Source organism: Pholis gunnellus (genome assembly GCF_910591455.1).
Source record: "Pholis gunnellus genome assembly, chromosome: 7".
NCBI classification, from domain to species: Eukaryota; Metazoa; Chordata; class Actinopteri; order Perciformes; family Pholidae; genus Pholis; species Pholis gunnellus.
The window spans coordinates 1,198,433-1,226,141 of record NC_136533.1 but is presented as its reverse complement, the minus strand read 5'-3'; the positions used below and the strand labels follow the sequence as shown (position 1 = coordinate 1,226,141).

Genomic DNA, 27,709 nt, shown 5'->3' with positions numbered 1-27,709 from the left:
AAGGCACCATTAGCCAGCCCGGTGATGACGTCAGGAGCTGGGCGTCAACATCTCTCAGGTTCAATTCAGGACTTTTTAATCATTAGAGCAGAGACGAGGAAGTATTTACATCCTTTAGTGTAGTAAAAGTACTAATACCACACTATGAAAATACTATGTTACAGTGAAAGTACTAATACCACACTGTACAAAATACTATGTTACAGTGAAAGTACCACACTGAAAATACTTTAACATTATTATTATTATAAAACATTACATAATACAATATTACATGTTTGAGCTGCTTGTATGAACTTGTTGAATTCATAACTAAACATAATATTCTATAAACATGTTTATTTGTAAAGTAACTGAAGCTGTCAGATAAAAGTCGAGCAGAAGGAGAAAAGAATGAAGTAAAGTAGCTCAAATGAATGAAGTAAAGTAGCTCAAATGTGTACTTAAGTACTCGAGTAAATGTACTTAGTTACATTCCACCACTGCATAAATACATAAATAATAATAAATAACACACAGATAAAGACATGCATCCTCTTTGTTTGTGTCTTTTTAATAGTTTTCAGTTGAGACTTTAACTTCAGAAAACAATAAAATGAACAAACATGAAAGCTTCAGGTTCATCATGTGAACGTTTCTCAGCTGAAAACTTTAGTGAACGATGACGACGAATAAAATAAAACTCAATCCATCATCAACGGAGGAAGCAAACCATTATACGTTTCCAAAATCATGATTTAAAAAAGTTCCATAAGGCACCGAGTTCATTCATGAATATTTAAACCATCAATCGTGAATATGAAGGTTCAGCTCCGCCCCCTACTGGCTGAACACCTGAACCTCTTCAGTTACCAGCTCAAAAAGAAACGGATTCTATTCAAATACAAATATATAATTAATAACCGTTGTATGACCGACCCAATAGTTTGTGTTTGAGACACAATAATCTGAACTTAATGAGAATCATTTTGATGCAGAGAAACTCAAATAAAGACGCTGTTGATTTGTTTCTCCGTCTCGTCTTCTGACTCCTCATGACGTCATCGTTTGTTTGTGACGCTCACCGTTCTCCACGCCGACGCTCTTCTTCTTGTCGTCCGTCTCCTGTTGGGTCTCCAACACGTGACGTTTGTTGCTCCCCTCTTCCTCTTCCTCCGCGGTGCCGTTCGGCTTCCCCTCCCCCTCCCTCTTCCTCTTGCAGACCAGGCCGGAGTCTTCCTCGCCGATGCGACCCTCCGGCACCCCGAGGACTCGCAGACAGACGACGGCGGCCGCTTGCTCCGCGAATTTCTTTGACTTCTCCCTGAAAAAAAACAAGATCATTCAGCAGCTGAAAATCTAAATAAAATCTGTTATTAAAACTAAATAAAATCTGTTATTAAAACTAAATAAAATCTGTTAATAAAACTAAATAAAATCTGTTAATAAAACCAAATAAAATCTGTAAATAAAACTAAATAAAATCTGTTATTAAAACTAAATAAAATCTGTTAATAAAACCAAATAAATCTGTAAATAAAACTAAATAAAATCTGTTATTAAAACTAAATAAAATCTGTTAATAAAACTAAATAAAATCTGTTAATAAAACCAAATAAAATCTGTAAATAAAACTAAATAAAATCTGTTATTAAAACTAAATAAAATCTGTTAATAAAACCAAATAAATCTGTAAATAAAACTAAATAAAATCTGTTATTAAAACTAAATAAAATCTGTTATTAAAACTAAATAAAATCTGTTAATAAAACCAAATAAAATCTGTTATTAAAACTAAATAAAATCTGTAAATAAAACTAAATAAAATCTGTTATTGAAACTAAATAAAATCTGTTAATAAAACCAAATAAAATCTGTAAATAAAACTAAATAAAATCTGTTAATAAAACTAAATAAAATCTGTTAATAAAACTAAATAAAATCTGTTATTAAAACTAAATAAAATCTGTTAATGAAACTAAATAAAATCTGAGTGTGTGTGTGTGTGTGTGTCTCCTGACCACCGAGTAGATCTGTATCTCTTCCCCTCCAAAGTGACGGTGGACTGGAACGATCGGTCCTGAGAACGCTGCGCCTGAAAAACACAAAACAGTAAACTTCATCTCCACCGATCAATAAAACACAAATATGATCTTTAATGTTTTGACTGTTGGAAACCAAACATCTTGGAATTGTTTGCTTTAGTCGTCACATATTGTCATAGTACTGCAAGTACTGTAAGTACTGTAAGTAGAAGTACATTTAAACTTTAAATGTGTACAATCAAACGTAATGAATATGGTGCTTTGGAATAAACATTTTGCACATTTCTGCATCTCTTTAATCATTAAAACAGATATTTGTTTATAATACTTTTTCATATTTTAAATAGTATTTTTTCTATTTCCTGTTTCTTGTTTTGATCTATTAAATAACCGCCTCCATTCCAGCAGCAGAAGAAGAACAGAACCAGAATCCATCATTTTGACCTGTTTCAGTGTTTCAATCTCTGACGGGTGAATTCACTCAGATTTCATCACATGTTGATGAAATGTTCGTCACGCGTTGACGAAACGTTCGTCACGCGTGAAGCCGTCATCTCATCGGTCCATCAGACTCACCATCTCATAAAGCGGCTGCTCCAGCTTCTCCTTCCGGCTCCACTCCAGCAGGAACATCTTAGGAGTGATGTGAGGAGGATACTCCCTCCTGGAACCACACACACACCAGATCACCACACACACACACACACACAAACACAAACACAACACACACACACACACACACACACACACACACACACACACACACACACACACACACACACACACACACACACACACACACACACACACACACAGCTATAAATAAAGTCAATAAGAGGTTTTTACTTTTTTTAAATGAAAGAAAAATGGTTAAAAACTCTGTTATATAAAATAATTGAATGAATCAAATGTTTATCATCTGGATTTACAAAGTAAAAAATATCTTTAAGGTTAAAAGAATAAACAAAACTGGAAGAGAAGAAGAAGAAAAAACAAGAAGAAGAAGAAAAAACAAGAAGAAGAAGAAAAAAACAAGAAGAAGAAGAAGAAGAAGAAGAATCTTCTCATTGAGTTCAGTGCCTCACCGCTCAAACCTGACGGCCATGGTGGTGACGTCTCCGTCCATCACCAGCGTCTCCGGCTGGCTGCTGGTCTGCAGGCCGTCCCTCTTGACCTGCAGCTGGTCCTGGGTCTGCTGGTAGAACTCCTGCAGCCCCAACGCCTCGCTGCAAAAAACACACACAAGGTCACCGACCCGCCGCTCAGAACCACCACGAGACCACGAGACCACGAGACCACGAGACCACGAGTCACTTCAACAAATAAAACACAAACCGGCGGTCGTACCTGAGCTCCGCGCTGGTCTGAGCCGCCTGCACCTGCTTCCCCAGAGGAGACTCCACCTTCTCTCTCAGCATCTGACACAGACAGTACTTAGTGTTGAAGGCGTGGTTGTTGTACCGGATCGCCTACGAAACCACAGAAGAAGAAAGTAGAGTCAGAAGTTTACACTCTACAGGTGAACATGGTAAAAACAATGTAATTAACTCAGATATCAACATGAAACCTCTCCAGTTCATTACTGACATCAAGATCATTATTTACTGTTTTACATGTTTTCTGACATGTGATGTTTAAATATGCAAATGAGGCGTTATCTGATGGTAACCTTTGGTGAATTTGGTAGAAACTCTAAATGTTCTCACGTGTTTGAGGTAGTCCTCCATGACGGTCTCCAGAGGAAGAGGTCCCTGGTCTCTGAACACTGAAGCGTTCCACATGGCGGCTCGAGCCAACATGACCGACGAGGCTCCGGTCGCCTTCCTGAAGTCCTCGATGTCCATGTTGGTCTTCACCAGATCCAGAGATCCTCCACTGAGAGACAGAGGTACTTTATACCACACCTCAGAGGTACACGGTGTACTTTATACCACACCTCAGAGGTACACGGTGTACTTTATACCACACCTCAGAGGTACATGGTGTACTTTATACTACACCTCAGAGGTACATAGTGTACTTTATACCACACCTCAGAGGTACATGGTGTACTTTATACCACACCTCAGAGGTACATGGTGTACTTTATACCACACCTCAGAGGTACATGGTGTACTTTATACCACACCTCAGAGGTACAGGGTGTACTTTATACTGTAAATACAACAACGATCACATTTTTCAGAGTATAAATGTGTTTTATAAATAAAGGTGTAAATGCTTCCCTGTGATTATTTTTTGTCCCAAACTGATCTCAAGTCTCTGCCAGTTGTGTTCACTGCCCTGTTTAACAAACCGAAACCGTAGTTCTCTGTGTCTGTTGGCGCTAGAGGGACGAGGAGGTGCTGAAGCTTACTTGGCGATGACGGGGATGGAAACCGCCCGAGCGACGGCCTGAATGTGGTCGAGGTGGAGCGGGTGGCGAGGACGCTCCTCCTTCAACCTGAACGTCACATCAACCGGTCAGTGAACGCACCGCAACACACCAAGACAGCAGCCAATCAGGTTAATGATCATTAGTTATAACATATATGAAGAGCAGCACGATGAGACACGAAAGAAAATACACAAAACTAGACATTTACTACACAACTTTACTACAAAAATATTTAAATCAGCTTTTAACCTGTGATGATAGTAAATGCTTCTTTCTGTTTGTTTACTGTTAAAACGTCATTTATCTGCTTTGTTTATATTGTTATTACTTTTACTGTTTCTGTCTTTACCATGTCAAGTGCTAGTATTATTATTATTATTATTAAAAGCCAAATAAAAATGTTGAAATAATATTCAAAACATGTCAAACGTGGCTATTAGAAAAGACCAAATATTGAGTCAAATAGTGTCAAATATAATGTAAAGTAATATTTCACGTCGTCTATATTTAGTTTACCTGCCGTGAACGGCGACGGCAGCGACGCCCGTCTTCTCGATCCTCCGGACCAGACGGACCGTCTCCTCCAACTGGAACCAGTGAAGAACATGGAACCAGTTACAGGACATGGAACCAGTTACAGGACATGGAACCAGTGAAGAACATGGAACCAGTTACAGGACACGGAACCAGTGAAGGACATGGAACCAGTTACAGGACATGGAACCAGTGAAGGACATGGAACCAGTTACAGGACATGGAACCAGTGAAGAACATGGAACCAGTTACAGGACATGGAACCAGTGAAGAACATGGAACCAGTTACAGGACACGGAACCAGTGAAGGACATGGAACCAGTTACAGGACATGGAACCAGTGAAGAACATGGAACCAGTTACAGGACACGGAACCAGTGAAGGACATGGAACCAGTTACAGGACATGGAACCAGTGAAGAACATGAAACCAGTTACAGGACATGGAACCAGTGATGGACATGGAACCAGTGAAGAACATGGAACCAGTTACAGGACATGGAACCAGTGAAGAACATGGAACCAGTTACAGGACACGGAACCAGTGAAGGACATGGAACCAGTTACAGGACACGGAACCAGTGAAGAACATGGAACCAGTTACAGGACATGGAACCAGTGATGGACATGGAACCAGTGAAGAACATGGAACCAGTGAAGGACATGGAACCAGTGAAGGACATGGAACCAGTTACAGGACATGGAACCAGTGAAGGACATGGAACCAGTTACAGGACATGGAACCAGTGAAGAACATGGAACCAGTTACAGGACACGGAACCAGTGAAGGACATGGAACCAGTTACAGGACATGGAACCAGTGAAGAACATGGAACCAGTTACAGGACACGGAACCAGTGAAGGACATGGAACCAGTTACAGGACATGGAACCAGTGAAGAACATGAAACCAGTTACAGGACACGGAACCAGTGAAGGACATGGAACCAGTTACAGGACATGGAACCAGTGAAGAACATGGAACCAGTTACAGGACACGGAACCAGTGAAGGACATGGAACCAGTTACAGGACATGGAACCAGTGATGGACATGGAACCAGTGAAGAACATGGAACCAGTGAAGGACATGGAACCAGTGAAGGACATGGAACCAGTGAAGGACATGGAACCAGTTACAGGACATGGAACCAGTGAAGAACATGGAACCAGTTACAGGACACGGAACCAGTGAAGGACATGGAACCAGTTACAGGACATGGAACCAGTGAAGAACATGGAACCAGTTACAGGACACGGAACCAGTGAAGAACATGCTAGAAAAAGCTGGAATGAACTTCATGAAAGCTCTTCCTTAGACTTAGACTTCATAATAGAGAAGAACTATTATTGAAGGAAGGAGGAAAAACATCGATCCAACAGCTGAATCATAACTTTTCAACAGGAGCGTATTTATCTGATATATTTAACCAGAAGCAGAAACAATCAGAAGACGATAATAAAGTTGTTCACATCTCACCGAAGGCAGGATTCGGATTTTACACGTGACCGGTATAGAAACTCCTGTGACGAGCTTCTTGAGGATCTACGGATAAAAGAGGAAGTGACATTGACTAACTAACTAACGTTGAATTAATACGTGAAAAATGACAAAGAAAACATGTCAGAAAATATGAGAAAAATGTCCGACAATATTATAAAACTATGTGAACAATATCCAACAAATATGTGAAAAATGTCCGACAATAATTAGTAAATAAATATATTACAAACACTTTGGCATCAGGCTAAGAGACGCCTTCTTCTTCTTCTACTGTTGATATAATGGTGGATGGTAGCCGTGCGTTTTGCTGCTGGACTGAATGTTGAAATGTTCCTGAACGGTTTCTCTCGTGATCTACAGGAAGCCGTACTCACCGCCTCGATCTTGTCGGGATCTGACAGAAGAGCAGCTCCCATCCCGCCCTGCAACAAGTCAACAGGTCAAGAGGTCAGAGGTCAGAGGTCAGAGCTGCAGGCGGTTGGGAACTCACACACTAACACTAACTCACCTTCGTGGAGTATTCTTTGGGACAGCCCATATTCACGTCGATAGCAGCCACATCGTGCTCCCTACAAGACGGGGAAAGGTTCAGCAATGCATCATGGGAAACAAAATGGATTCTGATCGACTGATGCTGTGTTTTTAGCTGAGCCAGATAATGTTCAGTTAAAACACATCGACGATGCCGTTTCTGAAGACGGACACAACAACGATAGCAGCGAACCAGCTTTAAGAGATGCATTGCATGATAATTATTATAAAAGAAACGTTTACATTTGGTGTTGTGTAACTTTACTGAACTGAAAGAAGCTCAAAGCATCCAAACAGCTGAGTTATGTGATGTGTAGAAGGATCAGTGGATCATATTCCTCCACATGTTGTTCTGTACATGTGTATTAAACTGCTCTGAGACGGAGCAACAGCCTTTAACTTTTAATTAAACACAGTTTAAGGTTCAGACGTTTAGCGGTGGACTCACACTAGCCGGGCTACGATCAGCGCTCGGTCCGGGTCAGCAGTTCCCTAAAAGTAAAGAAGAAGAAGAAGAAGAAGAAGAAGAAGTAAAGTCACAGCCGGACTGAGAACGGTCTACACATTAAGTGTGAACGTCTTCTGTCTCACCATCTGGAAGACGACTCGGTCCTTCTCTCTCTCACAGGTCCTGAACATCACTCGCTCATCCGGGGCCACGAAGTCCACCGTCTGCAGCACCTCTGGAAACACACATTACAAAAAACCTTTATTCATCTTAACGCTGTGAAACACAGGATCCAAGTACTGCCTTCCAGCGCTGACGGTGTTCAACTTAAAGATCAACAGACTCTCACCGTTCACCACTCGGTGACATTTCGCCATTTTGATGTCGATCAACTCCTGAAACAGACAGAAAAGAGTTTACAGCACGTCAGCACTCAAACACACACCGACAGCAGGAGACCAAATACAAGTGTGTGTGTGTGTGTGTGTGTGTGTGTGTGTGTGTGTGTGTGTGTGTGCACTGTCCTGTACGAGGACGGTAACATCCACGTGCACAGAGCTTTGTATTTCCCTCGTTAGCCCCTAACCCTCCTCACCTCACAGTAAACCACGTCCGCTCCGTAGTCCAGAGCCAGCAGCCTCATGGGCAGAGTCCCGACCCGGACCATCGGGGCCAGAGCGGTGATGTTCCTGAAGCTCAGCCGGCCTGCTGCCATCATGGAGGCTCAGAGGTCCTGTGACCCACACGGAGACAATATAGTACAATTATATTATATAACATTAGTATTATTATTGTTCAACATCCATCAACTGTTCTTGATTCATGTTTATTATTATTTATTTTTTAATTACAATTATTGTCATATTATAATATAATATTATGATATTATAATATAATATCACAATATAATATTGTATATAACATTATAATATAATATAATATATTATGATACGATTATTATCATATTATAATATTATAATTATATAATAGTATTATATAATATTATCACATAATATTATTATTATAATAATAATAATTAGACATCGAAGCCTCGTTTTCTCACCAGACTTCGCTCAGAAACCAGCTGATTTAATGAGGTTTCGGGTTTTACACAAAGTTCACATTTAACAGCCGACAACTAAAAACCACAAACTTTAAACCTGAATTATGTTGATTAATAGTTCATCCGGCAAACACAATACAACAAATCAACAGTGAGCGTTAGTACCGGCTGTGCGGCTCCATTTCTAGCTGACGTCCCTCCTTCAGGTCGGAGGATTAATCCGTCTCTCTCCAGCGGTGAGAGCTAAACATTAATGAACATTTTATTGACTTGTAATTGCAATAAACGCTGTAAACGTATGCCGGAGTAACAACAGAGCGCTACTGATTGATAAACCGATGATATTTACACTCTGTCATGTCTGTTAACAAACCGACAAGCAAACGAACTTTAAACTGCGAGTTTTCTGAACGGAGTCTGGTTATGCTAGTGCTAGCATTGTAGCTAGCTGCTCCATAAACAGTCTGTTTGAACCCAATGCGAGCTAAAGGATTAATTAATATGCTTCAGATGCTTCTGCTGATACACATGTGTATCTGTATAATGTATAACTGTACACCAAATGAACTCACCGGCATTTATGTAACAGCAGCTGTAACGTGGGGAAGAAAAACCGAGCGTGCTGTTTCTACTTCCTGTTTGGACTCCTACGTCAACACAGCGTCATAGTCCACGATCATGTAGATCCGCACGACATAGAATAGAGCCATAGTTATATATACTGTATATGTATACTCAGAGCTATGGAAGCCCATTCCCGATAGCAAAAAAAAAAAAAAAAGTTAACTTAAAAAAAAAGAAAAAGAAATCCACTTTTTTGGGGGGGGGGGGGGGGCTGGCAAAAAAAAAAAATAGTTTATTATTTTTTTTTTTCTTTTTACTTTTTTTCTGCCAGCAAAAAAAATAAAATAAAAACCCCCCAGATGTTTCCATTTGCTGTTTATTGAAGGATCAAATAAAGAGTTGAAAATGCTCTAGAAAACAAACTAAATATCTTTTATCAAAAACATTTCCTTTCACTGTGAAGTTTAATTTCAGTCGTCCGATGTTGCAAATGTTATTTAATCCACATTTGGGTTCTGTTGTACAATTGAGGTACTTGTACTCGATTTGAGTATTTAAATGTTATGCTACTTTATACTTCTACTCTACTACATCTCAGAGGCAAACGTTGTACTTTATACTTCACTGAATTTATTTAATAACTTCAGTTAGTTGACAGATTCAGATTATTAAAACAAAATGTAATCAACTAGTAAATCATGTATTATTATAGATTAAATGACTCAACAGTGTATAAAGTCATTAAAATGAGCTCCACCCTTAAAGTGATGATCACATTATTGCATTGATAATTATAATTCAATAACATAATATATATTATTCTGCAAACAAATAGAATTTTAACAAAGTATTTCTACTTCTACTTCTGAACCCTTATTCCACCGCTGATAGTTTCCTCTTCAGTATTAATTGTTTGGTGATTTCTTGTATACTAACTAAGAAAACAGTGTACTGTAAAAATGACTATAAAGCAGGTGCGGTACACAGCTCGTGTGTTTTATGGTTCCGGGACACAGTTTTGTTTCAAACCAATATCAATAACTGCATGAATCATAAACGTATCATCAGAACTATTGAAACCAGAGATTCAGATTCGTTGTGATAAAAGTAGGATCAGTAGGATTATCACATTTTACAAAGTGTGTGCAAACTTAAACTCTGATTATTATATTTAATAATATATTATTATATTTATCATTATGACACAATACAGACAGTCTTCTCATATGATAGTGGTTATGTGCCAAATGAACTCATAGAATGATAAGTGAGCGCAGAGTCGGGAGGAACTGAAAGTTGGCTGTGTACCGTTTATAGAGTCAACATGGGCAAAGTGATTCATTCCTATACCAAGAAGAAGTGGAGCTACATGTATAGTATTAGTCACACATTTCATTAGCATGGCTTAATAAACATAACAACATTTTAAAATCGTACTTTGCTGCAAAGATTTGTGAGCACGTCTGCAGTAAATCAGAGGATTCCAACAGACCAGAGCGATGTGCAGCGATGTGAGAGAGCAGCAGGCGAGATGGACACGACTACTTCCTGTTAACAGCAGATTCATTAACTCGAGCTGCCACTGGGGCTCAGGGAGTCGACGGTACTTTGTGCAAAGAATGAGTCCAGCGCCGTCTGGATTTACAAAGAAAAGAGTTCAGACGGTGGAAGACCAGAGTGCTTCTCAAATATACAAATGCAATACACTAAAGCAACAAATATATTAACAATCTAATAGAGTGAATCAGTTAATAAACATTTGAATATACATTCCCCCGTAAAGGCCTTTTCACACAAAGTCTTAAGTTTCCATGAAAATACATATTTTTAAAGTTAACACATTCAATCTATGATTCAAGCAGTCTGCCAGTGTTGGAAAGTACATATACTAAAGTACATTTTCGAGGTACTTGTGCTTTACTTAAGTACTTCCATGTTCTGCTACTTTATACTTCCACTTCACTACATTTATTTTAGCTTCTAGTTACTTTTCAGATTCAGATTAAAAAAACAAAATATAGTCAACAAATAATCAAAATATAATGAACAAAAGTGATAAAGACACTTTAATGCATCAAGAAATATAATGCACCAATAGGATATGTATTATTCTGAAATAGTCTGCATAATGAGTTATTTACCTTTTGTACTTGAAGTATATTTAAATGCTGATACTGTTGTATTTTTACTTCTTAGTATAAAACGATCTCTCTCTATGTGTCTGTGTGTCCTTCACATATCTCGACAACCGTTCATCCGATCTACTTCACACTTGGCTGGTGTATAGCTGGGGATCCAAAGATGTGCAGTGTTCAATTTGGTGCAATTTGGCCAGATGGTGGCGCTATAACGACGAAACTAAATTCCAGACGTCCAAACTAATCTATACGCAGAAGCCACGTTGCAGCTAGATTGATGTTTCAGTTGTTTCCAAATCAGTGTTATTAATGCTCCGACTCTACATTTTGGAGAAATTGTCACTCAACTTGGTACAGAACTTCTCTGGACCAAGCCGGTAAAAAGGTTTTGGGTATTTGGGATGTTCCATACAGTTTGTCTATAGCTGGTTAGCTCATTACCTGTGGGCAGGTTTTATATATAAAAAATGCCATATCTCCTGAAAGCTTTGTGCTATTGCTACCATGATTTGGTGGACATGTGTAGATATCATGTCCGAGTAAAAATGACAAATTTGGTACCATTAGGCCCATAGGTGGTGGTGCAGCAGTATCATCTATCTATAAATGGAGGATTCTCTGCTTGTCTGTCTGTGTATGTATGTATGAATGAGTTCCCTTTGCATATCTAGAAAATTGTTTATCCAAACAACTTCACACTTGGTGGACGCAAGCACTGCACAAGGAAGTCCAATTCTGAATGGGGGACTTGTAACTAGTACACTGTAGTATACTAACTTACTTACTACTACGGCTAAAGTAAAAGTTGTGACTACGTTTTTCCACCACTGCTGTCTGCAAACACTGTGTTTTGTTGGTGCATTTTTATTCTACGCTGTGTTTGAAGTTTAGATTTATATTCTGCCGCTCACATCATAAGTCTAAAAACAAATACATCGTCCGAACAGCTGAAACTTGCACCAAGAGTTGTATAATGAACGGGACGCGTTCCAAGATTTGACATCAGCACATGTTCTAGATTTATCCAGACGACTCAGTAAACCTGCCGTCTGGAGGAGAATCTGTGGCAGATTGCCAACAACATGGAGAAATAGGAAGCTGAAGTCTTGACGTGTGACGTCCGGCCTGCACGCTGTTCTGCTAGCTTCTGAGACTCAATGCAATCTCTCATTGAGAGAAACTTCTACTGGTGTTTCTGAAAAAGTGAAACGCGTTCTGTTTCCATATGCTGAGATAAATTAGCTTCTATCAGAGGATATAAGAATTCAAGTTAGCAACAATTAATTTGTTAGCATGAAACAGAAAAACCCCAGTCCTCTTAAAAAAGTAACTATTGAATTGGCAATATAATAAAATAAACATTAAGATCTAATTCAAACCAGTCTACAGCCATGCAGCTCTGGGCAGGTTTGCAAAGTTCTCCTTCTCAGTTTAGCGTGTTAGCATGCTAACATTAGCTATTTTGAGTTAACACAAAGTCTATCTGAGGCTGATGTGAATGTCATTAGTTCTGCAGGTATTTGGTCATGAACCAAAGTGTTGGACACATCAACAATTAACAATCAGAGGATCCCCAAAGTCATTAGGGTTCATCATCTGGGGAACATGAATGTCTGTACTTAAATCCATGGAAATCATGGCCGTCCTTATCTAGACACAGAATGAAGTACACAAAATGCTTATTTCTTTTGTCATTTCTGCCAATGTGATTAAAATCAAGTTTCCTTATTTCTGTTAAAGAAGCCAAAGTTCTGGTTTTCACTTTGGCTCTTCATATGGACGGTACTATCGTGTGCATTATCGATCTCTAAACTGTGTCTCAGCCTCTTATTCCAGTAGAACAGGATGCAAGATTGGTAAAAATGTCAAAAATGTGTATATTAGTAGGAACAACATGACACTACAAGCAGTCATGCAGCAAGAAAGAAGAACAAAAATACATGAAGGCTGTTGGAGTTGTACTTCACTCAACTGCAGATCTGTTCTGTAATAATACATTTTCTTAATTCTTTTCAGAACACTGGCGACAGATTGGTTTGGGACTTAGTGTGAAAAGGCCTTAAGGCACGATAAAACAGCAGCAACATTCAGAAGAAAGTGCCGCCAGTCGGTCAGAGTTCTGTTACGCTACAGAAAAAATAGGAACAAATGGGAATAAAAGTCATTTCCAACAGTGTGAAACCGTTGGCATTAGGTTGTTGTAACTTGGCGGCTTAGTAGAAAAGAGGAGGACATAAAAAGTGCGAGCAGCCCGCTCAGAAGAACAGGCGTTTCCACTCGACCGCAGGGGAAACCAGAGTCTCAGAGGGTCAAAGGTCAGACAGGAAGCTCCCAAACCAGGAAGAAGTGTCTGGACTTGTGACGGAATAAAAACAAAGAGGCAAAAACAAAAAATGATCTTCATATATTCAGAGAAAAGAGTTTTTAAGAATTGGCAGACAAACTGCTCCTGCCTGATGACCGGTCAGTCCATTCTGAAGGATCGTCGGTCTCGATGGGGTCGATCTGAGGAAAGACCACGAAACACAACCTCTGGCCCACGTATGTCGCCCTCTCTGCAGGAAAACAAGAGTGACGTTAAATTATATATACAATATATATTAGCTACAACAGACAGAGTCACAATCTTTTAACAAACCTCCTTTTGGAAACTCACCAATGAAGCTGTAGATGCACTTTGGTTTTTCTTTCCAATGGACGCCCAGGAAGTAGACTGGTACACCGGTGAGCATGATGACTAAACCGACGCCACAGACCACCGGCTCTGAGTAAAGACTGAAACCCAGCAGCAGCACCCAGAACATCAGGTAGCACACAGGAACCAACAGGTTCACCTGAAGGAAACGTGGTTTAAAGTTACAATCATTCCCAGATTATGCATATATATATATATATGTAGGAAATAGGTAATAAATCAAGAGAGAAGTTGAGTCATTTTCTCATAGACTTCTATACAATCAGAGGAGTCGCCCCCTGGTGGACATTAGAGAGAATGCAGGTTTATTTGATTTCCCTCGCAAGTAAAGTACCTAAAATTTGCAAAGTACTTTTGTAAATCTATTTGGTTATATTCCACCACTGGTATAAAGAAGTATCGGTACCTTGATGGGTCGGAACAGGTTGGGTTTCTTCCAGCGGTAGTACAGCAGGCCTGCGATGGTGACGCCGTATGATAGGTAGTTGATGAAGGAGACATAGTTGATCAGGTTGTGTGTCTCTCCGATGCAGAGTATAACAATCGTGGCAGCGCACTGAAAAACACAGCGAGGCATGACAATGTGATGAATATTAAAAAGGCACTCCACAGATGTTCCATCTTAAAAGATCAAAAATACTTTGGAAATATACCATTACATGCATTTTGAATTCAAAAATAAAAGTGTCTTTCCTTTCTGTATGTTCAATACAACATAATATGGGATATCACACCCCGCACCACCTAACTAAAGACACTTATATTGACGTTCTTACGCTCTTAACTTCGAGAAGAACATCTCTGCAGAGTAAGGCCATTTAGCCTCAGCTAGTTAACTCTGTTTCGTTAGCGGGCTACTGCCAGCTCAAAGTTAGCTTGACAGCCCCTGTTGGTGAACTTCGAAGCGCTGACTTCGAGTTCCTCTTTCCACAAGCTTTATGTCTCGGATTGAGCTTCAGGCATTCTGTCTGCCCCTGTCCTCGGGGGGTATGGCTTCATGTTACTATCACGAGGGATGTCCCGTCTGCTCGTGGATTGTCCATCCAAGCCGGGAGAGCGTTCACTGAGCCCGAGTCCTGTGCCTTTTCTAGCCAGCTCAACCCGGGACTGTCGCTTATTTGCTTCTCAGCTGGAGAGGATTTACCAAGCTCAGACAGGCACCGCCCGGCCGCTGAGCTCCATCCTCTTACTCAAGATATATCAAGTCTGGCAGAGATTGGTACACTGGTGCCCCCCGACGGTCCGCTGGCACGTCTTCTCAATGAGGTCAGGACTGCCATGGATTACATTCTCTGCTGTGCAGCGCTCTCCCTGGGAAGAGGGATGGCATCTATGGTGGTGGCGCAGAGATTCCAGTTGCTGACTCTTTCCTACGTTCTAGATAGAGACAGGGACATTTATTTGGATACGCCAGCGTCCACTGAAGGTTAGTTTTAGTCACTCGATGCCATCGAGGCGAAGGTTAAGCTGCAGAAGAAGCAGACGGAAGCTCTGCTGCTGCATCGTTCCTGTATGCGTTTCATACAGCATGGCCCACCAGGTAGGGAGCCCAACACTTTCAATGCATCACTGCTGCCTTTCAGTCAGTCCTGGTTCAAGAGGCAAACTTCCTTGCATAAAATCTTGCAACGCATCACAGTCGTAAACCCCAACATCTTCAGAATACAAAGACCCCAAAGGAAAGACCCCAACGCCCCAAATGTCTGGGTAAAGGACGGTCCAATCCCTTGACCTGATAATGTCAGCTACATGCCGGGGCCTGGTGATGAATAAGGTTGCAGGATACTAGAAAGAACTGCAGCAGTTACATACCTACCTGTTGAGAGGTCCAATTAAATGACTAAGAGTCTGCCCCGAAGTGTGGCATGATCCAAAGATCGAGGGCGTTCCACCAGTGTTGTCAGGACCGAAATTTACACCCAATTCAGTTCTCCATTGTAGATTTTTGGATTTTCTTTATGGAGCTACTGAATAAGGGTCTCTCTTTTTCCACGATTAAGGTCTACTTGGCAGTTATATCTGACTGTCATGTTTTAAAAGGAGTCCATCGGCTGAGGCCTGTGGGTAAATCTAGCATCTGGTCCCCCATTTGAGCCCATTTAAATGAGATTTCTTTCATACAAGACAGAGGGATCAGAGCTCAGAGGGATCTTTGTCTGGTTGAACCATTGTACAGCGTTCTGTACTCCATCTACTAAACTAGAATAACATCTGGTAAAGAGGAAGCTACAAGCATCAAAGAACATTCAGACGTATAGAGTCCTCCTCTCAGACATCTGGACACAATCAAGCGTTCGTGGTTTAAATTTAAGAGTCAGAAATAAAGCACAAAAGCAAAACCGGATTTCCAACTTCAATTCATGTTAAATCAACTATTTCTTTACCCTTAGCAAATCTGTGATCCAAATTTCCATTGATACGTATTTTAATATCCTTCTGACAGTCAAATAAACGCAAACATACAATAAAAAGAGAGACAACATCAAAATGAATACTGTATATAGACGGATGCATCATCATTGGTGTGTCGTCAATGTGAGGTTGTACGTACGCAGACCAGCAGGGCAGGGATGGGTGTGCAGTTCTTATAATGGATCATGGCCAGCAGGCTGGGCAGGTGACCCTCTCTGGCTCCAGAGAAACACAACCTGAGGGTCAGAAACACCAAGACGGCCCGTCAGCGGCCGTATCAAAGCAGAGTACAGGAGCAACGAGGGAGCGCGAGGGAGCAGCTCTCACCTGGAGGAGGTGAACAGGTAGCCGTTGATCCCTCCGAAGGTGGACAGAGCCACGGAGATCGGCATGATGACGGAGAACATTCCCAGCAGCTTCTCTCCAAACGTCTGGACGGCAGAACGACAGACAGAATCACCGATGTGATGAAACGCCACAACGTGAATGTGAGAGATGGACAATTCTACTGCTGCACTCAATAGTTTGACGTTGACTTTCAAATTCTAAATCAACGTTTGTACGCTGCACAGCTTCTTCGTCTGTTCATTGTGTTTAAAGCCGTTTCTATCTCACGACTTGTTCTGCTTCAATCTATATTTGTTGCCTTTTATCTGATATTCACTTTATACTCTGTGATATTTACAGCATCTTATCGAAATGTATGAATTCTGGATCTACTCGTCCTCTATTGTAAATGGAAATGTAATATTTAAACGTCATTTTGTACGTTTAGATTGTACTTGAGTACATGTACTTAGTTACATTCCACCACTGGTTGCTTGTTCCTGATCTGGAAAGTGTTTTTTTTTATCCACCGCTGACCTAAAATATCTGAGAGAAGAAGCAGAACTGCGACTCATCGTCGTATCGCCGCGTTACTCACTACGGCCACGGCATTGGACGACAGCAGCTCCTCGGGCGACATGGAGGAGAAGTAGGCGATGTTGGTGAGCGTGTACACAAAGGTCACCAATGGTATGGAGATGTAGATGGCACGAGGTAGATTCCTGACCGTGGTCACACACCATGCACAGATGATACAATCAAAACCAAAGAGAGCGATCAAACATGCATGAAGGTCGGGTTCACACACAATCATAAAATGTAGAGACTGGTGGCAGAACGCAGTCGTGTGAATGGTAAATGGCAACCAACACAAAACTCTCCAATAACTGGGCTCATTGTTTTGAACTTTTATCAGTTTTACCCTGAATATCTATGGAAGAAAAAGCCTGTGAGTTTTCTGCTGCAAGAAAACATGAACAGAAAATATGGATCTGACGAACACGGTTCATAAAATAGTTAAAGAGTAAACTGGGGAGAAAATGCAAATGAGCCACCGGTTATGCTCCTCTATGACATCAAACATGACATCACAAAAAGAGCGTAGATGTGAAGGCCAACGACGGATATGAAAGGAATAGTTCATATTACATTTTAGTGTGAAACCGACAATTTGTTTTAAAACAGGGCTCAGAACTATTTCTGCACATTTTGCCTCGTAAAACGACAAACCGTCACGCTACACTTTGTTTTCTGTCCAGATTAAACAATCGCAACACAAACATGCTGAAGAGATGCTGGTCGGTGGATTTTGTTCCCATTGGACGGAGCCAGACTAGCTGTTTCCCTCTATTTCCAGTCTTGATGCTAAGCTAAGATAACCTGGCTGCTGGTGGCCATCTCAATATTTAATGAACAGATATGAGAGTGGTATCGATCCTGAGCAAGCGGAGCAAACAAACGAAGATGTTGAGAAGGTGATATTCGGGTATATTCACCGTCTGGGTTCAACCACTTCCTCCGTGACGTAGTTGAGGAAGTTCCAGCCGCTGAAGGCGAAGGACGCCTGCAGGAAGGCCAGAGCGATCTGACCCACCGTCGGCGTCCTTTCCATGGCGAAGGCCACCTGTGGAGTCAGCGCCTCGTAGTTCCCTGGAAAGATAAATCAGACGTTTGAGTGGTTTCTTTCTTCTTCAGGGGAGCAGCAAAAGCTTTATGGGGTCACACAGGCTGAGGATTTTACCTTTGCAGATCTGGACCAGGCCGACCACAATGATGAGGCCCAGAGCCATCAGCTTCCCCACCGTGAAGACGTCCTGGATCCTGGTGGCCATACGAACGCTGGAGCAGTTCACCCAGGTCAGCAGCACTGAGCAGAGAACGCACCGTGAGGATCCCAGTCAAACCAGGAGGACTCTGGGAAAACTGACTGTATTCCCTTTACATCCCGACACAAGATTCAGGTATCTGTTGTTGTCACATGGCTGCAATAAGCCAACAGGTCCAGTCATGTAATTCAGCCTGAATGTAATGAACCTGTCTACCTACGGTCACTGTGCCTGTTAAGTGTAAGAAGTATAGTCATCATGACGTCACTCATTGGTTTGTGGACTGACGGTATGAAGGGATTGGGGTTTTTTTTTTGCAACCAATGAACGGAAGTAGAGACGCTGTACACGTCTCTGGTAGAGACCAGGCCAGGTACTATGAAGGGATATAGGTAGCAGGTATGAGCCAGAGTAAGAGAGAGAGACTGCAGGAGCAATGTTTGCTTTTGTTCACAATAACTAAATCAACCTAAAACGCAGTTTAAAATGTGCAATTTATTCAGACGGAACCAGGATGATGATGTCTGCTTATAATGGTAAAAGGATTGTTTCTGTCTGCATATGACACTGTAAATAACCATAATAATACATTTCACGGTAATTCCCATGGAACGTTTCCGCCTTCTGACAGTCTTCTAGCATAAAAAGGCCCGGATCCTACATTTCCCATAATGCAACTCAGCAGCACCTTTTCATTAAATACAAACATCCTCAAAACTCCACGCCTCCAGTTTGTACGGCCAGTTTTCTGATTTATAATCTTCTTTTTTTTGTCTCAAAACCCAAACTGAGACGAAAACCCTGATGACATCACCACAGTGTGACATCATCCAGGGTATTTCCTCAGAAGTTGACAAAAGTTCCTGCAGAGCAACAGAAGACTTTATACAACAGGCCTATTGTTACTAACCACGTTGAGAAAAAGTGACTTTAAAAAACGTACAATTGTGCAAGAGTGCTCCTTTCAATGCTTCAGCGGCCGTAGAGTCACAGCCCCGGGGAGCCGGTGCTGCTGCTGCTGCTGCTGCTGCCGGCGGTGGGCCGCAGCAGCCGGTTGCCATGGGAGGCAGGAATGTGGGAAACGGGCGAGTTGAGGGAGGGCTCGATTGTTTCACCTCGTCCATCATTGTCACCGGCTTTGCCCCGCTCGCTCTCATGGTGGCCTCGCTCTCCGACACAAAGACGAGCTGTCAGCCCCGCAAAACAGACCACTTCCGTTGCGAAGAGCAAACAAAAAACGTGGCAAGGTCCCCCCCCCCCCCCCCCCCCCCCCACACACACACACACACACACACACTGCAGACCCAAGAAGCCTGGGCAGAGCTCACGTTTCAGCATCCAGCTCCAAAAAACATACAAGTGAACGATGGAGTCAGAGGAGAGGAATCACACGCTGAAGTCTCGCCGTTTCACCTCGCAGACTGTGATTTCACGCCCGACGGTTATTTACTCATTGACAGGACAAAGAGGCTTTGTGGATTGATGGCGTTCTGTGCAGGTACCAAGCAATTAGGCAGCCTGACGGGTCCACACGGACCGATGTGGACTCAACACTGACATCCTGCATCGTGGACATCATCGTCCTTCTAGTACTGACAGTCCTGAAAGTCCTGATGCAGCATTTCTTTTTTGATACAATCAATTTTTGATGAGAACACGAGGAGTGAAGAAGCTGCTCTCACATCCCCAAACTCTGCAGATACTTTTTGCTGAGGTTAATAGTCTAGTTTTTCCGTCTTCCATGAAATATTAACAACGCAAAGTGGAGTTCGTCACCTTTGAGCCCTTTGCTAATTGTTCAAGTCCGACTGTACATTTTGTAAAAAGGTTTCGGGTGCGCTTGTTGGAAGTGACGTAGAGACGCCGTATCTCTGGTAGAGACCTGTCAATCACTGTGTAGCCCCGCCCCTAAAGCATCCCCTGCTTTATGGTCTGTGTGACTCTAAATGGACCATCATTTACTAAATGAACATCATGCTGTATTGAAGAAGACTTGAAACTAGAGATTGAGACCATAAACTCATGTTTACAATGTTTACTGAGGTAATAAATCAAGAGAGAAGTAGAGTCATTTTCTCATAGACTTCTATACAACCAGAGGAGTCGCCCCCTGGTGGACACTAGAGAGAATGCAGCTTTAACACGTGAAGCTTTGGCTTCTCTCGGCAGAACCGGAGGTTGACGTCTGGTCCAAACCTTTCGATTAACCGTTCCAGCGACTCTAACTAGACTCAGCAGGTCCGTCACTTTTGGGATTTCTTCCTCTGATAAAACCAGCTTTCTAATATAAACATCCCATCTTCTAGTCCTGCTCTCCTACTACAGCCATAAAAAAGGTATTTAAAAAGCCTTCAGCCAGCTGTTACATAAGAGACTCTTCACATGTGACCACTTCCCGTCTGACTCACAAAGGATCAGACCTGTAGTTTATTGATGAGCCGGATTATGATAAGCATTAGAGAGGAAAGATCAGGATCCACCAGCAGCAGCCGCAAGACAATCATCCTTCATGAATGATGCAAGCGCGCTGAGAGCCAGTCGCAGCACAAACGCCATCTCTCCACGCAGAATCAAATACAGAGCAGTGGTGGAGCTGTTATGTGCGATGGCGTATTCTGGCCGTTGTAAGTCAAAATAAATATATTACGGAGCCGTCAGAGAAAAAACTCAAGGTTTACGAGATAAAAGTCGTAAATTTCCGGGAAAAATAAAATCGTAAAATGTTTTGTTCAGGTACCACGTTGTTTTCCTCGTAGATTATTTTAATTTTTTCCTGTAAATTTGCTAATAATCTCAGAGAATATCTAAACTTTTCACATAAATGTAAAACTTATTTTGGAAAATTTGTGATTTTTCTTCTCGGGAATTCACGACTAAATCTCAAAGAAAATCTACTTTTTTCAAAATTTCAATACTTTAATCTGAGATTTCTTTGCAAAAATAAAAGTCCTGCATTCAAAATCTTACTCAAGTTAAGGAATGAAGATATTAGTATCATCAAAATATACTTATATTAGTATAAATAATATAAAATATATTATTTTATTGGGTTAAAATTATTGATGCGTTATTGTGTTTATCATTTCAATGCTGAGCTGATTTTATTTACTTTATACACTGCTGAGTAGTTTAATCTATCATAACACATCATCATTTATTAGCTGATTATATTTAGTAATCTAAATCTGCAAAGTAAAAAGTTCCCTCTGAGATTTAGTGGAGTAGAAGTATAAAATACGTATAATACATAATAAGAATAGTTCAAGTACCTCAAAATTGTGGTTAAGTACAAAAGTGCAGTACTTGAGTAAGCGCCTGTTTCAGCAGACGACGCTAAACATATATTGTTTTTTAATAAAGAGTCCTTCATCTCTGCCTCCTTGTAGGAGAATCTGAGGAACAAAAGAAGAATTAAAATCGATCAAAGACTGCAGACGGTGAAGAAGCCACTTACGGAGACACGTGGCCGACAGCATCCGCGTCGCCATGTACGGAGGAACGCAGTCGGGGAAGACGGGCTGCAGGATGTAGCTGGAGAACGTGAGGGCGATGACGGCCAGCGTGGTCGGGTACATGATGAGGACGGCGCTCCACAACAGGAGAAACCTGAAGGAGAGGAAGAACGCTCAGCAACTAGCCCTCTCCATACTTTAGATTACACACATGACATACACATTACATGTACTGCTACTGTTACAGGTGAGGTCGTTATGCTGCATTAAGGCAGTTTACGACTGTTGGCGTTGGACCATGCTGCACCATAATGTTGTCAACTGATAGTATGGTTTATTTTAGGGCTGCAATTAACTTTTCATTGTTTTCATTATTGATTAGCTGACAATTATTATTATTATTTCTATTTGACAACAAACTTATAATTGCAGCTGTAATGCGTTATACTTATGGTCCCAAAAATTTTAATGTATTGTTGTGTAAGTGCACTAAAATGTTAAATATATCAGTGCTGTGTTGGCGAATAAAGGAAATGTAAAAAATATTTTGGGTTGACTGCACCCAAAAAAAGTTATTCTTTGAATCAACTTAATTTAATGGTGGAAAGTATTTCCACCATTAAACTGCTTTCTTTAAGCACTAAACAATTCTGTTGGTCAACTTAATTTACTGCTGTGATTGTACTACTGTAAGATGAGTTCAACCAACCCTATTAAGTTAAGTCGGACCCAACACTGGTAAATAAGTTGAACTAACCCGAATAAATTAAGTTGATCCGACCCCAGTAAATTAAGTTGGACCAACATAATTGCTTGATGCTTAAAGAAAGCAGTTTAATCGTGTGCAAATACTTTCCATGATTTTATTAGGTTTGTTGAAAGCGTTGTTTTTTGGTGTGGTGTTCGTGTCCCGTTTTCAACGGAGAGTTTTAATGTTTAAAAAAATAATAATAAATAGTAAATGAGTGAATAAATAAATCCATCTTCACCCCAGGTAGCTGAATTGCGTCATCCGCAGGTGGTGTAAATGTGTTACACCTGGTTGCCACTTACTTTGACTTATTGATGGACGTTTATGGCAAAATTTGAAGAAAGTCCCTCAAGTATTTCCTGAGATATCGTATTCAGGGTTACGGACGAACAAATTAACGAACAGACCGATGGACGGACAACCCAGAAACATAATGTCTTCGGTCTCGCCAGCCATATATCCTGAATCATTTCCTTTACACTAGTAGTCCACTATCTAGTTAGTGGTGCTAATGTCTGGTGAAAGTTGTCGCACCCTGTACCCCGTCCTCTGCAGAAGACCCAAACCTTCCCACAAAGCACGGTCACTAACCGAGAGTTAACTACCATCACGCCCCGAGCTGAGTAACGTCCACTGATCCCGCCATCGGACGCTCTGCGGACTCAACCCCTCGCGGTCGTACAGCGGAAGCTCTTCACTCACCCCATCAGACCGCCGAATATCTCGGTGACGTAGGAGTAGTCTCCCCCAGACTTTGGGATGGTGACGCCCAGTTCGGCGTAGCAGAGCGAGCCCAGGGCCGCGATGCAGCCCCCGAGTACCCAGACCACCAACGCCAGGCCCACCGAGCCCGAGTGCTCCAGGACCCCCTTTGGAGAGATGAAGATTCCGGAGCCGATGATGTTCCCTGAGGAGAAGAGGGAGAAGGTATCAGGAGGTGTATCATTTCTGTTAATAAAATGAAACTAAGCCTCCTCTTGTTATCCAGATAAAACATGGAAATCACATGTTCATACCAGGTGAACTAGAGGTCTTCATATCCACGGAAAAAAGGGAATCTGACTAATAGTTGAGCTACACGATATACTTCTTCCTTCCTGTGTGAATGTGTCTTTTCACTTGTTGTGTTTTTGCATGTAATCACAGGTGTGGACTCGAGTCACGTGACTTGGATTACATATCGATGGTGTTGTTGATAACATTGATGGCGTCGAGCAACATTATCCGTGTTCAACGGTTCGTATATCACACGAAAAGTTAATCCTCATTTTTTGGTGTGTTTTCCTACAAAAGTCCAGCAACTCGTGTCAATTGCCGCTCGTTACGTCACATCACAGTCATTTTTACATGAATACAGTCTTTTCAAAATAAACTTCTGTCTTCACAGGAAACTTTAAGTTTAGACAACAAAGCTACTCGGTTAAGTTTAGGAAAAGATCGTCGTAAAAATGAAAAATGATCACGCAAGTTACCTGACAAATAAATCAACATTGACTTCTTGTTGGACTCCTGCAGAAAGACCCGCCCCGCGTGTGCTTTAGTGGTCTTATTAACAGTCTACGGACTTGAAACAGAACTCGCTCTGGACTTGTTGGACTCGTTGGTTTTGACTTGACAGCAAAACAAAGACTTTGCCTCACCCTCTGCATATTCTTTAATTTCTTAAATATATAAAGAACCTAACAGCTGGTGAGGATAAAAATATACATGAATCCAGCCCAACGTGTTCCCACATTAACGTCAGACTTGTTTGGAAGGGGTTTTCTCATGGTATGCATCACCCGGAGCATCTCCAACATTTCTCTACTTAAAAACACACCAGTGACCCGTTGGGAGACCTCAGTCTGCACAATCCAAACTGTTCCCCTCTGAGTCTATGCAGAGGGCATTAAAACACAAAGAGCTCTATAACGGAGTGAGTTAGAGAAGGAGGTAAAGGCCATCACTCAGGCCCGGGACAATCCCTCCTGCCCCCGGAGCCTCAGTATGCAGTGTGGAGTACCAGCAGATCCGACACATTCAGACTACAGCGCTACCAGTAGCGCGGCAGAAAGCAGCCAAGTGGCACAGACGGCCATTACATAACCGGACATAAATTATCCACCCGAGGGCTGCAGAGGTGGGAAGTGACCGACTCACCTCCTGCATCCCTGCAGCTTCCTAAAAGTGACAAAGAACAAGAAAACAGATCGTGGTGTTGAGCAGATGAAGCTCTACACAAAGAGCTGCAGTTCACTTTATAAAGTGGCAATAAAATGTCTGTTAAGCATCGATCGCTGAGGGAGGAAACACAAGAGGCCCGCTCATGAAGGTCTCGAGCAATATTTATATATTTTGCAGGATTACAAGCTGGGTGTCAACGGCGACATTCCTGTGGAAACTGTTTTCCTCCATTCTATGCACACAAAAAAGCCAGTTAATGTGGGTTTTCAGAAACTCAAAGCACAACTCTTTTGTTTCCACTCCAAAGAGATGTTGAGATCTTAAGGAATGCCACTTTGATCCGGAGGCATAACACGACTCTGGATGCTGATCCCGGAGCAGCCGGCGTGTTCACGGCGCCGCGCTCCCTGAATGGAAAGGTGCTTCAGCATTCTGCACACATGGACCTCTCTCCACAAAAAAAATGTCCGCCTCGAAGCGAGTAACAACAGCTCGGCCGAAAGAGGGAACACGTGGTCCAGTTAGCCAGGAGACTCCGTCCTGAGCTACCGATCAGACCTCCTGGAGGGTCTCTGTGACGCTGTGGCTGCTGGATCCCCTCCTGAGGAACCCTGAACGCCTCCAAACGGACTGCAAAGGGATTTAAATATTCCTCTCATTCACACCAAGACGTGAGACTCGAGCTGTGTAGAGTTTATTCTCCGTGAGCTTCTGAGACACCAGAGGACCAACAAACTACGTGAAGTGTGAAGAATCAAGAACACGACGAGTAACTCAGAGATCTGCTCACAGGCTGAAGGTGAAACCGACCAAACACATAAAGTAACCTCCACTAGAGAGGAGGGGTTGTTATTATCTGTAAACTCATATCTCATATTCAGAAACTACTTTATTACCTTCATGCAAAAGTCAAGTATTAAATGTGTTATAAAGAAACAAAGGCTGAATATCCTGTAAACTATTTTTAACACTTCCTGTTTCTAAAACATCTCAAAATGAATTGAGCTTCTTTGTAAAAACCCTCTGACGTGTTAAATACTGTTTTTATCATCTTTTATTTCTTCTTGGTATCTTGTAGCGTCTTAACTGAGAAGACGACGGTAGATTCCGTACAGAAGCTTCTCAGCCTTTTTCTGAACGTATCCAACAGAACTCGTCCTCGGTCCTCGTCACAGTCAGGACGCTGAGTCACAACGTCGACGAGAGGAACTTCAATACATAAAGCAACTCTATAGAAACAGACCGTCTTCTCTCTGGTGGTCTCTTTACTGATGGAGGTCTGAGACTGAGACTGGTCCAGGACCAGGTTAAAGCTCCTCACTGTACTTGAGGTTTGAAACTTAATGCAGGTTCTCTAACTCATCTGGTCTTGTTTTTTAAGTCCTATTTAGAAGAATAAAGTGAAAAAAAGTGACGTTTGGTGCTGAAGGTTGAAAGCAGAGAGCTGGTTCTCCATCAGCCTCCTGAGAGATGAACTTCATATCAATAACCCGCCGGTTATTTCTAAGAGCAGAGTGGTGCAGACCTGGATGCTGCTCGTGTGTGTGTGTGTGTGTGTGTGTGTGTGTGTGTGTGTGTGTGTGTGTTTTCTGCTGGCCGTTCTGCTCCAGCAGACAATGTTCTTCTGCTTGACCACCAGACTGCTGCTGGACTTCACATTATATTTTAGCCACGTAAGCACTTACAACTCAGTTTGGATGAACATGCAAACAAACATGGAGACTTTCTGACGACCGAGCGCGCGCACACACACACACACACACACACACACACACACACACACACACACACGGCCCCCCTACGTGGTGGTCCTGGAGCTTTATTCTAAGCCTGCTTGTCATGCATCGGGTCCTGCACAGACACTTTGGTATGTAGAGCTCTCTGCAGCTCTCTTGCTTTTTTTGTTTTTTTTCCTGCCTCACCTATGATGATGGTGCACGCGCTCAGCAGCCCGATCTCCTTCTTCAGCGTCACCCTGTCGGGGATTTTCTCCTCCTCCTCCTTCTTCCTCCTCTTCTTCTCCTCCTCCTGCTGCTGCTGCTTCTTCTTCTTCTTCTTGCCGTCCGTCACGGAGCCGTGCGGCCGGCAGCTGATGCCCCCGCTGCTGCCGTTCTGTCCATCCATGTCCGCCTGCCCGGGTCCGGTCCGGTCCGTCCAGTCCACTGTGTCCACCCAGTCCCAGTGCTCCCAGTGCTCCTGTCCTCTCCTCGCTCCGTATTCATGCACACTGAATGGGCTGCGCTTGCGCAACAAGCTGCCGCTGTCCAGGGTAGAATGTTAAATACCCTGGGCTCTCCGCGGTGCGTTCAGGGACGCCGGGAGGAACCGGTCCGTGTTTTTACTTTATTATATAAATGTATGCTCCTTTAGATGAAGTCAGACACTTCAAGCGCAGCATCAGTGGTGGAGAAAGTACTCAAGAAGTCCTGTAACTAAAAAGTACATCTTTAAAGATTACATTAATAGTATTTGTATTTGTGAATGAAGTCAAATGGAGGCGACCGAAGAAAAGTACTCATTCCAATAAATACAATAAATCATAATAATATGCAGAAACATTTCAACTCTCAGTCAACTTTTTATGGAAGCCCATTCCCGGAAAAAAGTAAAATAAAAAAAAACATCATAATCTTTTTTTGTTTTTAAACTTTTTTCCGGTTAAAGGAGCTTTTCTATTGACTCAACATGGCGACGACTGAGCCTGCAGTTAGCAGTTAGCAGTTAGCGGCTTTTTTGGTGAACATAACTGTTTGTCACAAACAAAAATCCCATCAAGGAACCTCGATATGAATATTAAGGTGAATATGCTGCTGAGCTCAGTCAGCCATAATTAAAATCATCAGAAATCATTTATTGACATGAAATAGCAACGTTACAGTTGCTCTCACACATATCAGACATAAG

General features: G+C 41.9%; 2 protein-coding genes across 3 annotated transcripts; both read right to left on the bottom strand.

Annotated features, from left to right (window-relative positions):
• Positions 1-539: 539 nt before the first annotated feature.
• dus2 (dihydrouridine synthase 2) lies at positions 540-9,118 on the bottom strand. Of its 2 annotated transcripts, none has more exons than XM_079162800.1 (16): positions 9,050-9,118; positions 8,010-8,147; positions 7,764-7,809; positions 7,558-7,649; positions 7,415-7,458; positions 6,944-7,004; positions 6,810-6,857; positions 6,412-6,477; positions 4,918-4,988; positions 4,381-4,467; positions 3,731-3,899; positions 3,372-3,493; positions 3,110-3,250; positions 2,601-2,688; positions 2,001-2,074; positions 540-1,303 (listed from the first exon to the last, which is right to left on the bottom strand). In XM_079162800.1, the coding sequence occupies exons 2-16, from the start codon at positions 8,130-8,132 to the stop codon at positions 1,033-1,035; spliced, it is 1,503 nt and encodes a 500-aa protein (XP_079018926.1). In that variant the 5' UTR covers positions 8,133-8,147; positions 9,050-9,118; the 3' UTR covers positions 540-1,032. The 2 variants fall into 2 exon arrangements, with proteins under 2 accessions (XP_079018926.1, XP_079018927.1); XM_079162801.1 differs by having other exon boundaries at positions 2,004-2,074.
• A 4,485-nt stretch (positions 9,119-13,603) lies between these two features.
• On the bottom strand, positions 13,604-26,929 carry slc7a10b (solute carrier family 7 member 10b; the record flags this gene model as incomplete). The annotated part of the gene is made up of 12 exons (XM_079163437.1): positions 13,604-13,734; positions 13,836-14,013; positions 14,281-14,430; positions 16,426-16,522; positions 16,614-16,717; positions 17,212-17,335; positions 18,110-18,263; positions 18,355-18,480; positions 21,894-22,045; positions 23,345-23,549; positions 26,728-26,804; positions 26,847-26,929. The coding sequence occupies 12 exons, from the start codon at positions 26,927-26,929 to the stop codon at positions 13,604-13,606; spliced, it is 1,581 nt and encodes a 526-aa protein (XP_079019563.1).
• Positions 26,930-27,709: the final 780 nt, after the last annotated feature.